The 12696-nt window shown below is 36.0% G+C and overlaps 1 protein-coding gene across 10 annotated transcripts in view; it reads right to left on the bottom strand.

The window, feature by feature from the left end:
* Positions 1 to 12696, bottom strand: part of LOC129916974 (ankyrin repeat and KH domain-containing protein mask) — a 38431-nt gene that overhangs the window by 9853 nt on the left and 15882 nt on the right. For 3 of the 10 annotated variants that reach the window (XM_055997251.1, XM_055997250.1, XM_055997252.1), the window contains exons 3-15: positions 11346 to 11384; positions 10403 to 10595; positions 8260 to 8362; positions 8029 to 8188; positions 7657 to 7956; positions 5612 to 7396; positions 5446 to 5536; positions 4974 to 5380; positions 3825 to 4902; positions 3562 to 3764; positions 3251 to 3487; positions 2470 to 3189; positions 101 to 485 (exon numbers count right to left, since the gene is read on the bottom strand). In XM_055997251.1, the coding sequence (XP_055853226.1) occupies positions 101 to 485; positions 2470 to 3189; positions 3251 to 3487; positions 3562 to 3764; positions 3825 to 4902; positions 4974 to 5380; positions 5446 to 5536; positions 5612 to 7396; positions 7657 to 7956; positions 8029 to 8188; positions 8260 to 8362; positions 10403 to 10595; positions 11346 to 11384 (5701 nt within the window). The remainder of the gene's footprint in view (positions 1 to 100; positions 486 to 2469; positions 3190 to 3250; positions 3488 to 3561; positions 3765 to 3824; positions 4903 to 4973; positions 5381 to 5445; positions 5537 to 5611; positions 7397 to 7656; positions 7957 to 8028; positions 8189 to 8259; positions 8363 to 10402; positions 10596 to 11345; positions 11385 to 12696) is intronic. The other 7 variants (XM_055997260.1, XM_055997259.1, XM_055997257.1 and 4 more) reach the window with 7 other exon arrangements.

The following is a 12696-nucleotide window of genomic DNA, read 5'->3' as shown; positions in this document are numbered from 1 at the left end:
TGGATAAAATTTAAAAAAAATATATATTTAACAAAAGGTCAATCTTTAGGGTTTGAGAATTAATTTAGTAGAATGAAAGGAAAATTGCTTCTCTACATACCTTGACTGCCTGCTGGAGTTTGGCGAAGCAATGAATATCGATTGCGATCCTTTCGCGAGGCTTTGTCGATAGCCTTCTTGGCTATTCCTCCCGAGGACTTCGTTGTGGTTGTTAGTGGTTGTTGTTGTTGTTGAATTTGCTGTTGTTGCTGGAGTTGTTGTTGTTGCTGCTGGGGTTGCTGCTGTTGTTGTTGCTGCTGTTGGTGTAGTTGTTGGTGTTGTTGCTGCTGTTGTTGTTGCTGTTGTTGCTGCTGTTGTTGTTGCTGAGATGTTATGGTGCAGACGCCAATGCTCACATCAGCAGATATCGGGATAGATGGACAGAATTGGCTTGTAGAAGCATTTCTGTTTACCGCCGGTTGAGTTTGGGTAGCCACTTGAACCTGCTTTGAAAACAAATATAAATACAAAATGTTATTAATTGTTTTTCAACTTTATTATTTTTGTTTTAAATATTTTTATTCGCACGTTTAATCTTGTCGACAAAATTGTCAAGTAAACAAATTTTCCTATTGTGATTATTTTTTTTTTTATAATAAGCGCGCACTGAAGGGAGAAATGTACCCTTAATATGAAGAACACAGCGTTAGGAAATAGGAAGGAGAAAGCGATGAACATTATTTTTTAAGTTCTGCGTTTTGAAATGGGATGGACAATTTTTACGGTGCGTCCAAAATTTGGACTAGAGGGTAAACGGATCAGAATTCCTTAAAGTGGAGTGTTACGGTTGAATTGTTTAAGGGGAGGAATACAATTACATATTTCATTAGAACATTTCTTATAAAAATAACGATAAAACAAGGTGAGACACGATACACTATGCCGCACAATAAATCGAAAATGAAATTGCCTGTATGTGACACCAATTTTTTTTTTCGATAGTCAAATACGCAAATACCATACTGTTAATATTGTAAAAGTTTACGACCGTAACCATAAACATATTTAAGAGGGGCCTTCAAGTTATGTTATGTGTTAATCTATTTAAGTGTTTTTTGTAAGAAAGTGGTTTTAATTATACAAAAAAAAAAACCTAATAATCATTAAAACTTTAAAATATCGTTTTTTTCTTGCTTCTTTGTGCAAACATTTACGGTTTAGTTGTGTTCTTTAGCAGTCCCAAATTCCATAAAAAATTAGCTTTTTGACAAAAAGGAAAAAAAAATGTGAAGATTATTTCTAAAATTTGTTTTAACCTTTAGGTATAAGTTCGAATACAATCTTTATAACTCGCATGGAGTTTGTTAATATAATGCGACAGCTGAAAATATTAATTTATGAGACCAATTTGTTTTTCTGGGAGAAGAGTTTAAAAAAAAACGAACAAAAAACTTGGTCTTTTTAAGCTTCTCAAGAGAAAAGTTGCAGAAAACCTTTTAAAGATCCAAAACTAATTGCTGAAAAAGCTTTGTGCTAAGTCACAGATTGATAACAAGTTCAAAATATTTATTCTTCTTCGGAACACGTATTAATACATGAGAAAAATATATATAGTTGTTGGTAAGCGTAATTATGGCCAAATTTGATAACCTTAAACTTTGATACAATGAAAAAAGTCGGTAGGTATTTTCATTTTTAATTTTTTTTTTAAGTACAAAAAAGTGGGTGTGTTCAATGTTGGGCTAAGCTGTAAGGGCTGATTTATTATCACCAATAGGGTCCTTCCACCCCAGTGTACGTCGGTGCTCAAAAGACGCTATTGTAACAGTTGTTGTTCTATCACCTAACATTTTTATAGCTCGATTAGGTTATAAGAGCACCTGTCCAGATTTTAGAATCATACTCGAGCTTTAAATAAATGTTTATGTCTTATAAAGTACTGCTAAATCAGACAAGGAGAAAAATTTCTTGCATCTTTGGTGGAAACCTAAACATTTCGCCGCGGATTTAGCGGAGTCGTGAAATATGTGTTCATTCCACAGAAAGTGGTTTCAAATGCAAATATCGGCAATTGAAAAGTGTTCGGTTTCCTCGATTCAAGTACCACTCATGGAAAATGACAAGGGAGACAAAGTCCGCTTTAATGATAAAAAGCAACATTGTGTCTTTGAAGCATTAAATTCTACGCCATTTCTTACTCCTCTGTGAACAGATCCGGAAAACTTATATTCAAATTAAAAAGCAGCTACTCGTTATTATACAACTTTTGATATCACTTTGGATAAATAAGATAACTAAAACGTATGAATGATGCGCTTATGAAAGGAAATTAAAATTGGTGTCTACACACGAGCCGTATCGTAATTGAAGTTGATCAGATATACCATTTCTTATAAGAAAATTTCTTCTGGCACATTTAATCTTGTCGACAAAAATGCTAAGTAAACATATTTTCCTATTTAGAATACATTTTAAAAATTGTAAGTATACCTGTGTATGCTGGGAGCATGACTGTGGTTGTTGCTGCTGCTGTTGTTGTTGCTGCTGTTGTTGTTGTTGGAATTGTAGAAGCTGCTGTTGTTGCTGATGTTGCTTTTGTTTCAGAACCTGCTGATTCAATACCTGTTGGGCCAACGCAGCTTGCTGTTGCAAAATCAGATTAGTTTGCGTCACTTGGTTGGTTTGAACAATTGGTTGACAAATAACACCAGCCGGTCCAATTTCTTGGACGGTATTGCATTGCTGCTGTTGTTGTTGTTGCTGCTGCTGTTGTTGCTGGTGAATATGTTGTTGTTGTTGCTGGTGTTGTTGTTGCTGTTGCTGCTGTTGTTGCATTTGCTGTTGTTGTGCTGATAATATAGATGCTGCAGATTGCATTTGCTGTTTTTGTTGCTGGACTGATGGCAGTTGGAAAAGCAATTGCAACGATGGAGACGGCTTCTCCGGATCAACATTGAAAACATAATTTGTCTGCTGTTGGGCATCACCAGACAAAATATGCTGTGTTTGTTGTTGTATGATTTGCTGTGCACCAGCAGATTGTAGAATAGTTTGAGATAATGTCTGTCCATTGTTGGATTGTTGTTGTTGTTGATGTTGCTGCTGAAGTTGTTGCAAATCAACTTGACTATTGGGTAGTGCTAGAATTCCAATTGAATCAGAGTCCGTAGCAATGGGTGTTAATGCGAGTGTTGTTTGTTGAAGTTGATTCTAAAAAAGAACAGTATTTTGTTACAAAGCTGTAACAAGTTATATGCTAATCTTATCTTACTTGTAATTGATTGCATATTTGCAAATCTTCAACTTGTTGTATTTGTTGTTGTAATTGATAGTCGAGAAGCAACTGACTGGTTTGACGTTGTTGCTCATTTTGTTCTTCGGAAGAAAGACACATATTGGTTGATCCTGCAGATTGGAGATGTTGAGCATGTCCATTCCAACGAGTCTTACAAATAGAATTCAAACCAATATCAGCCAATTCAGAGCAATTCAAATTTGTTGTAAGTTCCTTCAAAGACAAAAAGTCGAAAATACCATTTTTAAAAACCTGGTTTTTAAAAACAAAAAATATAACACATTTACCTGCAATGAAGGGTCATGAATAACTTGAAATATTTCATCAACTGTGATGTCATAAATTCGATCACGAGTCCCATCATCTTCAGCAGTAAATTGCTCCAAGGTCTCTCCCAAGGGGGCATAAATCTCACAATCATCATCCGTGTTATCGTACATACGGAAATGATCTTCATTTTGGGCAAATGTGGCTGCACCAAGAGAATATACTAAATATTTGTTGCAAAAATGTTTTCGAAAATAAAAAAAAATATATAATAGTTTCTTACCCTGCTGTGTACTAAATTGTTGCTGCAGATTTGTCAATGTTCCCGGTTTGTAATTTCCAATTTGAGGAAAGACTTGCACCAAGTCTGTGGCATGGAGTTCGGGACGAAAATCGCACAAGGCTTGAGTGATGTCGTCTGGTTTAAGAGCTACATTGGACAAAATCAAATTGCCCAAACGATGAGAAAGTTTGCGACTCTTAGTAGGAGAATCCAGTTCGATATCTTCTTCGTCATCGTCGACCTCATCTTCATCGTCCTCGTTTTCCTCTTCGTCGTTCTCCTCTTCCTCGTCGTCATCTTCATCGTCCTCATCATCATCTTCGTCATCCTCATCGTCCTCTTCATCGTCATCATCGTCAATGTCCTCGTCTTCGTCTTCTTCGTATTCTTCAACAGTTGCACTGCGTTTGGTTGCAGTATTGCTGCCGACACTTGGAGTCGAGGCAATTTCGCACACACTAATCGATTCGGTTCCGGTGGTGGGCTCATTACCATCGATTCCACTACAATCTTGATTGAACGCAGAGCTGCTGGCTGGTGGTGACTCGGTTGGTGATTTCGGATGATCGACAAACAAGCGCTGAATGGTCTTCTGCATTGGATAGTTTGGCATTTGTGCAGCGACCATTTGCAACATTTTAAATTGTGTATTTACCCCTAAGTTGTAATCCTCGGGGGCATCAGCTAATGAGGAACCAATCGAGTTAATCGATTCACATGAACCAGATGTTATGTTCGGAGGCATGTCCCTGAAATGAGCAAGTAGTGAAGAACACGACTCCTCAATTCCTACACATTCTGAAGCCTCATACCTTGAGTCGATCGATTGTACCATAGAGGAAGCGGCTTGAGAGCAAGCAGCTTGGAGAGCTTCATGCAGGGTTTGTGAACCAATCAAATTGTGCTGCAAGCCTTGCGGAATGGGTCCAGTTTCGCCGCCAGTCGATGTTGACGGAGTTCCTGGCATTGGAGTATTATTAAATTTCGATTGCTCAATTTGAGCAGCCATTACAACACCTCTCATAAACGCCTGTTGATTTCTATCGATCTTATTTGACTCGGATGTTAACAGCAAGGGCTATAAAAAATATTACAAACAAAAATTAATAGGACTCATCTTCAAGATGCCTCTAAAAAAAGCTGACTTACCAAGTTGTTATAAATCGAAACCATTTGATTTTGCTGCAATAGAGGCAATGCTGGAAAAACAGTTTTGCGCAGGTTTTTGCCATCTTTCTTTGAAACAGGCTTAACCTTTGGTCTATCACTTATAGCTGTACTTTGGGACACTTCGGATGGTGTTGTTATCTGAGTGGTGGTTGTTGTGGTCGTGTTGTTGCTACTAGTTTGGCCGGCGCCACCAAGCGACGACGAAGACGTTATACCGGAAGTTGGAGCGAGCAAGGTATTGGTGTAGGGTGCCAAGGAATTCAATGTTCCAGGCTTGAAGAGATCCGATACGGCGGTCGTTTCATCTGGAGTGGCTGTCATATTTGTTCCCGTTTGCAAGGCCGAGGCAAGTAGCATTGGCATGTTGGGAGGATCATCTTTAGCACCTTTAATAATAAGAAGATTATGTTTGATACAAAGAAACAATGTTTTTTAAAAGTTTAAATCTTACCTGGTGCTGTTGGAATAGTTCCAACTCCACCACTGGTAACATCAAATGATGGAAGTAATGATGAAGGTGGAGCTTTGTTGTCACGTACCATCTAAAATTCACATACACAAAAAAAAAGATTTCTTATTATTTTTTAATGAACCAAAAGTAAAAAAATCTTAATTACCTTTACCTTTGTGAAATCTCTAATCATGTTTCGCCTTCTGCGTTTCTCTTCATCATTCGAGATTGAAGTGGTACCAGTTGACAAACAGGCAGGAGTAACACCTACAACACCGGCTGCAGAAACATCATCTTCACCCAATGGCTGTGATCGAACTTGCTGAGCTTCGGAGCTTGTTAAGTTTAGCTCAAATGGAGCTGGAGGCTGACGATTTTTACGTAATAGACTCTTTTGCTTGATGGTATTGGTATTGCTGCTGATGGTAGTTGATGTTCCTCCAGCTGGAGTTCCTCCACCGCCACAATTAACAGAATTGGAATTAGCATGAGTTTGATTGATAGTTTGAGTGACGGAGGTGTTATTGTTACTGCTACTAATCAATTGATTAACAATGCCCGATTGAGATCTCACTCCATGGGCAAATCCTTGTTCAAAACAATGGAATAGCCTGCTCTTTGCAATGAGGGCCTCTTGTTGCTGGGCATTTAAGGAATTCGGATCGATGGCAAAACCTTCAGTGGAATTGGCAATTAATGGCTCATCCAAATAATCCACAGAAGGAAATTGTTGCTGGTGGAATAATTGTTGATTGGAAACTCGTACTGCCTCAGGTACCTCATGCAAACCTGGTGGGGCACTAAGCTGCTGAAGTTGTTGCTGTAATTGTTGTTGCAATTGTTTTTGCTGTTGTATATTGATTAATTGCAATTGACCAGCATTATTGGCAGCATTGTTAATTCCATTTGTTTGCAGTTCGTTTTGATGATTTTGTATTAGATGGGGATATTTGAAGAGTAGCTCAACAACACGAGTATGACCGCCTTTGGCAGCCTCAATTAGCATTGTGCTATTGTCCTTCAACTTATGATAGGGATCAGCTCCACTTTTAAGCAATAGTTCAACAACTGCTTGATGACCGCCAGCACAAGCTAGAGATAAAGGTGTATGATCGTTGCTGGTTGTTTGTTTGTTAACATCGGCTCCTTTTTGAATTAGAAATTTAACAGTGCAAAGGTGACCAGCACGGCATGCTTTCATCAATGGTGTTCGTCCGCCTTCAGATTCATGCTCCAATTCAGCTCCATAGCTTAAAAGTACTTCAGCGGCATCGGTATGACCATTTTCGGCTGCATGAGTCAATGCTGTGTCGCCTGTTTGGGTTTCGGCATGAACATTTGCTTTGTTTTGCAACAAAAATCGAACCAAATCGGTATGTCCCTCTTGGGCAGCTTCCATCAATGGTGTGGATGCACCCAATTCCAAATTGGCACCCTCTTTAATAAGAAACTCTGCAACTTCCATAAAACCACCACAGCATGCTAGTGTTAGGGCAGTTTCTTGAGTTTCTTCAGTGGTTGCATTGATATTTGCTCCTTTGTTGAGCAAAAGGGCTACCATTTCTTCATGGCCTTCGCGAGCTGCTTCCATCAAGGGTGTATAGCCTTCATCATTGACTTCTTCAATGTTTGCTCCACGTTCAATTAATAACGTGGCCAATTCAACATGACCACCGCATGCGGCCAGAGTTAGAGGGGATTCAAATGAATCAGTTGGCATGTTAACTTGTGCTCCGGAATCAAGCAACAAACGGGCTACCTCCACATGACCATCCATTGAGGCTTCCATGAGGGCTGTATGCATCTCGTCTGTCTTGTGTTCTTGATCTGCACCAGCTTGTAGCAGAAAACGAACCATATTCAAGTGTCCCTTATAGCAGGCAAGAGTAAGGGCACTTTCTTTAAATTCATTCGAATGGGTGTTTATTCCAGCTCCATGCTCGAGAAGAACCTTTACAAAACAAAATTATTTCTTATAAATAATTTACTTCAAAAAGGAAAATATATCTCTAAAAAACAATGTATCAGATAAGATCAAAGGTTGTCATTGACCAAAGCTTAAAATTCACGGATTATTAACTCAATCAACGTGTAACTTAGCTTTCAAGTCTCGTATCTCGGTTTATAATCATATACATTGCTTTTTTTTTTTTTTGGAAAGAGTAGACGTTTCAATTCAAGAACCAAAAACATAGAACAACAAAAACTTACCTTGGCAACTTCAACATGTCCAGCTGATGCTGCTTCCATTAACGGAGTATGACCATTTTCATTTTGCTCTTCAACATTAGCCCCATGCTTGAGTAGCTCTTTAACCACATCACAATGACCACCAGCGCATGCGAACATCAGTGGTGTATTACCTGTGGCACAATGAGCATTTACATCAGCATTATGGCTAAGCAAAAGTTTAACAATATCAAGATGGCCAGCGGAAGCTGCTTCCATTAGAGGTGTACAATCCTTTTGGCCTTTATCCTCTACTTGGGCAGCTGACATTGCCAAGAGAACCTACAAAAAATAATTCACAAAAGATTACAATTATTTTTTCATGTAGAAGAAGATTAGATTAATTTAATATACCTGAGCAAGTTCATAATAACCAGCTGAACAAGCCATTGAAAGTAGGGATTCTCCATCATCCGTGGATTCATTGATATTAATGTTTCCCTTGCCCAAAAGTCTTCGAACAGTGTTAACATCGTTATCGTTGCAGGCAGCAATCAGGGTACGCGAGAAAATTCTAAAACAAAACAAAAAGATACACAAAATTTAATCAATATTTTTTAATTTTATTTTTGTGTTACAACTTACGTTTTATCTCTTGGACTACTTGCACATCGCATTTTAGTCAGAGCTTGTTTAGTCTCATCAATGGCATGAGTTGCATGTCTTAAAACGGGCGCTTTTTCATTGGCTGTAATAGAAGGTATTTAGAATTTAGAACAAATCTTTTGATGTGAAATTATTATCAGATTTTAACCAAACAAATTTTGAGAAACATTTCATTGAGATATTACTTCTTGAAAACTCTGTGTCTGAAAGGAAATGTAGGGCAATTTTCTAGAAATCACAAGAAAATTATTTTAAGTAATGTCTGTATTTAGGTGTGTCATGTTATACTATTTTTCGAAATTCTATAGTGCTAATGGATTCCGATTATTTTCAGGAATAATTAAACTCCTGTCGAGTTAATTTTCTATGCACTTATTGGAAGATTTAGAGCTTAGTAAACAGTTATGCCAAAGAGAACAGAAAAGTCTATTGAATCACCAGTTAATATAGTTTTTTTTTTGTTGGCCTGAACTGTTGCAGCACATAATTATCTTAGTTAAATGAATATTTCAAAGGGAAAAGATATAAACATTTTACTAAAATAACTTCCCAATATAAAAGTGATATACCGTAGCCCATAACTAATCTAGCCTTGATTTGATGCAACCGTGGCTCGAAAGATTTATATGACAGGCTCAGCCTGAGGTCTAATAATATGGAGGAGGACTTTTGAGAAAATAGAATTGCGGTTTTAGCTTGAAAAATTGTAAAATAAAAATGATTGATCAAAAGCTCTCTAAGTATTAAAAATGTTTGTTCTACGGGTTATGGTTCATTTCACTGATTCGTCTTGTATAAAGTAATGTCCATCGAAATGGATACAACCACCAGACCCATTTTAAGACTGCTTCAGGAGAATTTGCGCAATCAATCGACGATTAACGGAAAGTCAAATAACTCTTAGCCTAAAACAAATTAGACTGAAAAGAAGCTAACGATGATAGCAGTGCCACTTATCGCGGGGGTGTATAAGAATTAAAACACTCTGTTTCCAGATTAAAATTTTATTAATAATGTATTAGTTTTCAAAAAACAAAGTGAGACAATTTATGGCAACACATAAAAATCAGCCAAATTTGTTGTTTTGGGTTTGCGCGAAGCCCATCTTTCTTCGGTAATGATTTTGCGTAAAATCTCACAAAAAAGTGTTTCATTCCTAGATTAATCGACCATGTTCTGAGAACACATGGTAACCTTTAATGCCTCAAGAAAACAAAAAGAACACCTGGGTGAACGTGAAACATCGACAAGCTGATGTAAGAACTGTGCGAAATATTTCCTGAGTCATAATGTTCTTAATAAAATTAAATGTTTCCAAAATTCCCTTTTTTCCCACCTATGGCCCACTGCTGTATAGGGATTTGTCGTCGTCCTTAAAGCAGCAAGTTCATATTGATAGTTTCCGTATAGACGTTTGTACCTTCATAATTATATTCCAATTAAAAGAATAGTTAAAAACGCAGTCCTTAGATAATGCCTTTTTTGAATACAATGCAAATCACATTACTTTATAATGACTTGTATGGAAGTCTGAGAGGCTCGTAGTTTAGGATCACTAGTTTCCAGAATTGAGTGTAACTTTACTGTGAAGCTCCGAGAAATGGAAATACAGAACATCCAACTAAAGAGCTTTTTTCTTGACTTGATTGTTTGTTTTTGAACGATCGGGTCTTCTTTATGAATATCTGTCTTTTTGTTCCCGCAATTCCTATTTCTGTCGGTTTTGGTCATTATTCAATTTACTAACGATTGGTATAACAACCAGGTACCAGTTAATTTTAAGGGCTTAGCTAGTACCGAGTTCTAGCTAGTACTCGGTGCTAAATTGACAGTTCTAGGACTTAGTTCTTGATTCGAGAACTTACTTAAGGACTAGGACCAGTAATATCGCTAGAACTCTGTGAAGAAATTGGCCATTAATGGAATGAGTTTATACAAATGAAAATTAAAGATAAGACTTTTTTTTAGTTTTCCTATTAAAGGCTTTTAACTAAACAGTTAAAATAAAATTTAAATGAATTCAAATTGGACCTAAGTGTTTCTTGTAAAATGTTTCCCTTTTCTTTCGGTCAAATGAAATTAAAGATGTCTGTTTTTAATTTTTTTTTTAAATAAAACTTACCAGCTGCTTCAAACAATGCAGTAAGATTACCCCTCGGATCTGTAGCCGTATCCAAAAGGAAATTACCACCGACTTCATTGGGATCTTGTAACTCATCATCTTCATCTTCTTCCTCATCGTCGCCATCATCTTCATCATCATTTCCATCACCATCATTGCCACAACTTTCTGGATCTGATTCTGGAATATCATCCTAGAAAAAGAAATACAAAAAAAACATAGAAACAAAATTTTAGATAAACCAAGTTTATAAGAGTAACACAACAACAATTAACTAAAAAGTTAAAAAAGATAAAAACTCTGCAAAGAGTTTAAAACATTTAAGCATTATTTTCGAAAATTATACTTTTGTTTTATTTGTATTAGTACAACTTCAATTAATTAATTAATTTAAAAAAAAATTAAAGGAAATTATTGTTTTTATTTTGTTCTGCAGTGGTAGGTTAACTAGTAAGTGAACTTGCTAGTTTTTTTTATTTTTTGTTTAATCTCATAGCCTCATCACAAAAATAATGGAACACACTTAAAGCTTATAAAACTATACAATCAGTCTAGTGTCTAAGGCCAGAGCATGCTGCAATTGATACATATTTTTTAGCTAGCATAGCTAACTTACTATACACATATCAATTGCGTTGTTGGGTTTTTTGTATTATTTTTAATATTTTTTTTTTGTTAAATTACTTCGATTAGAGAATAGAGAGTAAGAGGATTTGTATATATTTTTATACATTTAATTATTTTCACACACAAACATAATTATGTTACATAATCCTCTCTGGTCAGTTTTTTTTATGGTTGTTAATTAAAAAACGTTTTCTTTTGATTTTTTTTTGTTTTAATTAATTCAAAAATGTTATCTTTATGTCTTTGTTTTTTTTTTTTTTTTTTGTTTAAAGCTTAGGTATTTGGTTGCTAATATGCAATCGAAACGCGAACTTACCAAGAGATCTGGCCTTAGACACAAGCATGCCAGAAGAATCTATAAATGAAAAAAAAAAAATCCAGAAAAAATAAAAAAAATAATTAATTTACTAAAACGAAGAGGAGGAGATCGAGGCTTATTTCTTATTTTACAGAAAAAAAATGCTTGGCTTTGCTTACACTTACAGCAATGGCCAAAATATTAGGAATACTCCCTAACTCTAACAATAACTGTTTGTTAAACTTAAATTAGTCAATTTTGAAATTTAATAAAATCTAACTTAAAAAAATCTAGTCAAAAGTATTAAGTTTGGTTTATTTTGTTATGATTATTATGTTATTAATAGCTGCGTTTCATTATGATCTATATATGTAGATCATAAAACGATGTGGATCAAAATAGAAATGTATCTCTTTTTCGCTCATATTTGCTTTATTCTCTTACTCATGCTCTATCTCTTATTTTTCTCCCTACACAACAAACAAAAGCCATCTGGTGACTAGAATTGGGTTCAATCAAAATGATTCCGATAGAAAGCAGGATTACATGTTGTTTTTGGTATAAGTGTAAAATTGATTCAGAACCACATGAATGTTTTTGGTAGAATTTTTACTTTCAAATTAATTTTGAAAGTTTATTTAAAAATTTTAAGTAAATTTTTGCCACAATTTATTGAGAAAACTGGACATTGGTGACAAAATTGCACCTTTTTTATGTTTTATGAAGTTTGTTCTCTGTTTTTTTATTTTCTATGATTCAAATCCGCCCTCAGTTTTTGTTTGCACTTTAGTTTGGGTGATACAGGTACTAGAAGAAATTAAGCAAAAAAAAAATCAGCGAAACATGTTAAAAAGCGTATCCAGTTTGCAAAAGACCACATAAACTGGCCAGCAAAGTAATGGCGTAACATATTGTTTACTGATGAGAGCATATTTGTCCCCTTTGGTGGTACTGGATCTCCAGAATACGTCCGACGTCCACCCAATACGGAATATGTTCCAAAGTATACGACGGAAACAGTTAAACATGGAGGGTCGAAAATTTAAGAATTTAAACATATTTCTTTGTTAACAGCGGAACTTTTCGTGGACTTCAAGCGTACAAATTAGTGTTTAACATTCGCCTCCGAATTTTCACTGCACTGTAATCCAGGCTTAAAGCCTTCTGGATGTGAAACAACGATGCAGAAGGCTCAACTTTGCTCGTCTGGACATTACTCCTGTCATCTACGGCGGTCTTTTTTCTTTTTCTACCGCGCGTTTCGGGTCTTTCGTTGACTTTATTGCATTGGCTACCATTGTAGGGGAGCATCCTAATATAAACTTGAATTTCCAAGTAGGTTTTCCCTTCTTCAAGCAGCTTTCGTATA

The sequence above is a fragment of the Episyrphus balteatus genome, chromosome 3, assembly GCF_945859705.1.
Source record: "Episyrphus balteatus chromosome 3, idEpiBalt1.1, whole genome shotgun sequence".
NCBI classification, from domain to species: domain Eukaryota; kingdom Metazoa; phylum Arthropoda; class Insecta; order Diptera; family Syrphidae; genus Episyrphus; species Episyrphus balteatus.
The sequence above is the reverse complement of the archived record's forward strand: the minus strand, read 5'-3'. Positions and strand labels throughout refer to the sequence as shown.